The sequence below is a fragment of the Vicia villosa genome, unplaced genomic scaffold (assembly GCF_029867415.1).
Source record: "Vicia villosa cultivar HV-30 ecotype Madison, WI unplaced genomic scaffold, Vvil1.0 ctg.001663F_1_1, whole genome shotgun sequence".
Taxonomy (NCBI): Eukaryota; Viridiplantae; Streptophyta; class Magnoliopsida; order Fabales; family Fabaceae; genus Vicia; species Vicia villosa.
Window position 1 is genome coordinate 387,388 of NW_026705691.1, and position 4,629 is coordinate 392,016.

Consider the following 4,629-nt stretch of genomic DNA (forward strand, 5'->3'; position numbering starts at 1 on the left):
TATATATATATATATATATATATATATATATATATATATATATATATATATATATATATATATGGGAATGTATCAAGTAGGAGCAATTTTTAAATAAGAGATAAGAGGATTCAATTCTAACCATTGGATTAATCTAGAGAGAGAAATTAAATTATTTATTAAAATATTAATAAAATTATTATTTCTCTCTCTTGATTAATCTTATGGTTAGCAATGAATCCTCTTATCTCTTATTTAAAAACCCTCCTACTTAATACATTCCTATATATATATATATATATATATATATATATATATATATATATATATATATATATATATATATATATATATATATATATATATATATATATATATATATATATATATATATATATATATCATTTAATAGTTGGTATTTTGTTTTGTGATATATATTTATGTTGATTTAACCCGTACACATTCATGCATATCTCTCTTTTAGTTAAAATATTTATATTCTTGTAAATAGAAATAGAATTTTTGTAAAAAATAAAAATATTCTATAATTGAACTTTGCATATGTTGTCCCTTGAATATACACCATTCTCATATTTTTTTCTAAATCGACGTGTATTGAAAATATTATAGCTCACTCATGGTCATGCATTTAGTTTTTTTATAAAGACTCGTATATTATATTAATTTAAGGACAAATAATTTTTTTCCATATAGTATAAAATATACATATTACTATATATATTGCAAACTTTTTTTAACATAGATAAAAATAATAAGGTAATAATTATGAAAATTAAAAAAAAATATTCATTTTCTTATTTTACTTATTTTTTAAATAATGTTTGTGTGAAAAATTCCTCTATAAAAGCTTCAATATAGCTCCAACAAATTTCACAAAACGTTGAGAAATTTATTTTGATAAGTAAGATGGGCTCATTTTCTTTATTGTGTATATTTGTTTTAATACTCATTATGGGTAATAGTCATATAACAAAGGCTCAGGACACGCCAACAGATTACGTGAACACCCACAATTTGGCTAGAGAAGAACTAGGAATTAATATGACAAATCTTGTTTGGGATGAAAAAATTGCTGCTTTTGCACAAAATTATGTTAATCAATGTAAGGATTGTAAGCTGATCCCCTCAAACAAAGAAGCATACGGGTATGGCGAGAATCTTGCAATGAGTGCTCGCAACCTGAGTGGTGTAGATGCGGTGAACTTGTGGGTGGCTGAAAAACCCCTATATAATTGGTATATAGGGAGGTGTGAGGGTGGCGAATGTGGTCATTATACCCAAGTAGTTTGGGGAGGTTCACGACGTGTTGGATGTGGCAAAGGGAAATGTGATGATGGAAGAACATTTGTTGCTTGCTATTATTATCCTGCTGGCAACGTTCTTGGAGAAGTTCCATTCTAAGTGTTTTATTTTTTTAATCACAATAATTTGATTATGTATCATGTTTGGTGTTGCAATCTTTCTAAATAATCAAATAATGTGTAACTGCATTCATTTTGGTGAAATTTAATAATTTTTTCCAACTGGTATTCACTAACTTATCTATCCTAAAAAATTATATATAACATAATTTATCAATTTAATTATCATAAACTATTTTATTCTTTTTAACTACATTTTTTAAATAACTCTCGTACGATTATTTGATTATATACACAAAGTTGTAATTCTCTTTAAGTTGTGAGATGTTTAAGATTATTGACCTTTAATTTTAATATATTTTTAGTGTGATTTGGAACTCCTCCAAATATTTTGAACATATTAAAGGATTAAATAATTTGAGTTACCGACCCGACTTCTTGTTTGTCACTTTTTTCTATTTAGATCTTGGTCCTTGTTTTGGTTTGTCACTTGGTTAATTTTGCGGAGGATGGATTGTTATTTATTAATGGTTTTATTTATATATTTGTTCTTTTTATATCTTTCACTTGGGCGTGGTTGAAATTTTTATATACTTAATTATTTATTTTTATACATCTTTATAATAATAATAATAATAAAATTATTCCATGTTTTTTTAGGTAATAATAACAATTTTTTGTTTTTTTAATAATTACCATTGAAAATATTTGTTTTATTTATTTTTTAATATTTAGCTAAGATAAATATTTTTTCCATATTTTGTATTTATTTATTTATAACTAACACAATAAAAAATAAGTAACATAAGTAGTAAATGATATTTCTTTCGCTAAACAATAATACATTTTTCATAGTTGGATAGTATGATTATGAACATCATTATTTGATTTTAAACATATGTACAATATAATCATGGTTAAATTTTAAAATTTTGTAGCCAGTTTATATTCTCATTCAAATATTTTTCTTTTTATTTTACGTCCCTATTTTTTTTATGTAGCCGACCCTACTTTGTGGGACAAGGCTATGTTGTTGTAGTTATAGTGCCAAATATTAATTTTTTGTTTTTTAGGGATAATACCTATTCACCCCCTGCCAGTAGGGCAAGATTTAGATTTCCCCCTATTATTTATTTTTCTAAGATTCCACCTTATCATTCTTAGATTCCATATCCACTCCCCCTTAAACTCATGTTTTGCTGACTGGGTAAGTGTTAATCCTTGCTGGCAGTGTTTGAACAGGTTAGTTGGATTTATTTGATTGCCAAGTCATTTATAAATTAGGGTTCTACGTTCATATGTGTTCATCATCTTTTCCTTTCTTCTATTGTTCATCGTTCATCATTCTTGCTATGTCTTCTACTTCTCAGCATATGCATTTAACAATGTCAGCTAGAAATTCCATTGGAGGCAGCAGTACAAGCCATACATATCCAGGTCCACCCAGATGCGGATGCGAGCGTGCTATGAAGATGTGGGTATTAAACACAAATCGAAACCGTAATCGAAGATTTTGGAAATGTTGCAATGCTGGGGTAAATATGTTATTGGATATCCATTTGATTTCAAATATGTTCTTCCTTCCACGCCCAAATTCTTGGTAATATGCTTGTAATTTGTTTCTGCAGAATGATAATAGCTACGACTTGTTTCTATGGGATGATGAATTTGGTGACTCAACCACTCAGAATCGGGCTAATTTTCAAGGGTTTTGCAAGTTGTGTGACAAGACATAAATGCAGTTACAAATTGTTTTGAAGAAATTAGAGAAAGCAAAAGTAAAGGTTGAAGTTGAGAGGAAGACAAATTTTATGATGAAGTTGGCACTTGTTTTGTCTTGATTTTTTTTGCATTGAAGTGCACCTTAATGTAATGTTTTAAGTATGTTGAAGTTAATGTAATGGTTTCTACCAAACCATTAAGTTCTTGTATTATTATTCACAATGTATATTTTCTGAATGTTGAAGATAATGTAATGGTTTCTATCAAATTATAATAGTTTATATCAAATAATTTGTAGCTACTAATTAGTATAAATATTCATTATCATTAGCACCAAAAGTATGCAATTGTCATTATAGCATAGGATATCACCAATAGTGTGTAATTGGCATACCAAAATAAAAACCAAAAGTGTACAATTGTCATTACATTGAATAGCACCAAAAGTGTGCTTCACAAACTAGTATTAAAATGTCATCACAAAATATCAGTTAAGTGCATTACAAAATAACAGTTAAGTGAAATCCTAAAGTTTGGAAATTGATTTCTTCTTGGCCTTCTTTGGAGCCTTCTTTCCACTTTGAGATCCACAACATTCTTGAGTCTGAATTCCTTCTTCCTCATCACTCAAACACAAAGGCTGATATGGGTTTGCACCTGGTCACATGATGGGTTTTTGAAACCATATCAGTTTTATTCTTTCACTTTGCCTCTTTCTCTTTGGTTTGTTGTCTTAATTTACCCTTGCCTTGCCCTTCTTCATCTTAGGTTTGGTTTATTCTTCATCTTTCACAGGTTAAGTAATATCAGGTATGGATGATAACATTTTGTTTGTTACATCTCCAAATAAATCTGCATCAGCATCAATATGAGTTGCAGCATTTGTAGTGGTATCACCTTCACCACTTGCACCACTTACATCCATATGGTGTTTACCAGTGATTTCTGAAAAACATCTGCTAGGCCTCCAAAGTGTTTAAACAATCTGGTTACTCGCAGGATCGACTAGATTGATCCTAGGACATTGTCGAATAGTATTTTAGTGATTTGATTCATATTCAATAATCTTTCTAGTTTGTAAAAATATACAACTTTTTAATGTAAACTGCAATAAGTAAATAACTTTTAAACGAAACAAAGCAAATGCATAAACAACATGACTTTGAAATGTAACTTTGCATTGAACAAATTACATGACATGTAAATATGATGTTCTTCACACAAATATTGTTTCAGCAAAGACTCTTTTCTCTCGCGCTGGTACTTCGAGTATCTTTGTGAATTTTCTGTATATTGATTCAAACATATCAATCTAAACAATAATACTCCTATTTATACTACTTCGACCCTAACGGTCATTATATAGATGTACGTTTTACACGTTTACTTCACTTCAGATGTTCCTACGCGTCCGCTGGAAAAAACCGTTCCATTTGAATTTCAAATCTTCCCACTCTAGCGTTTCGACTATGCCAGCGCCTACGTCGAAGGATACTTGTAAAATATTACAAAAGCTACTCTTGGTCAAGTAACATTTCTTCTAGAG

General features: G+C 28.9%; 1 protein-coding gene across 1 annotated transcript; it reads left to right on the forward strand.

Annotated features, from left to right (window-relative positions):
• Positions 1 to 951: 951 nt before the first annotated feature.
• LOC131636207 (pathogenesis-related protein 1-like) lies at positions 952 to 1,401 on the forward strand. The gene has a single exon (XM_058906850.1). The coding sequence runs from the start codon at positions 952 to 954 to the stop codon at positions 1,399 to 1,401; it is 450 nt and encodes a 149-aa protein (XP_058762833.1).
• Positions 1,402 to 4,629: the final 3,228 nt, after the last annotated feature.

Excerpts from the sequence above, each read along its gene's own strand:
- LOC131636207 (XM_058906850.1), top strand. The coding sequence starts at position 952 with ATGGGTAATAGTCATATAACAAAGGCTCAGGACACGCCAACAGATTAC.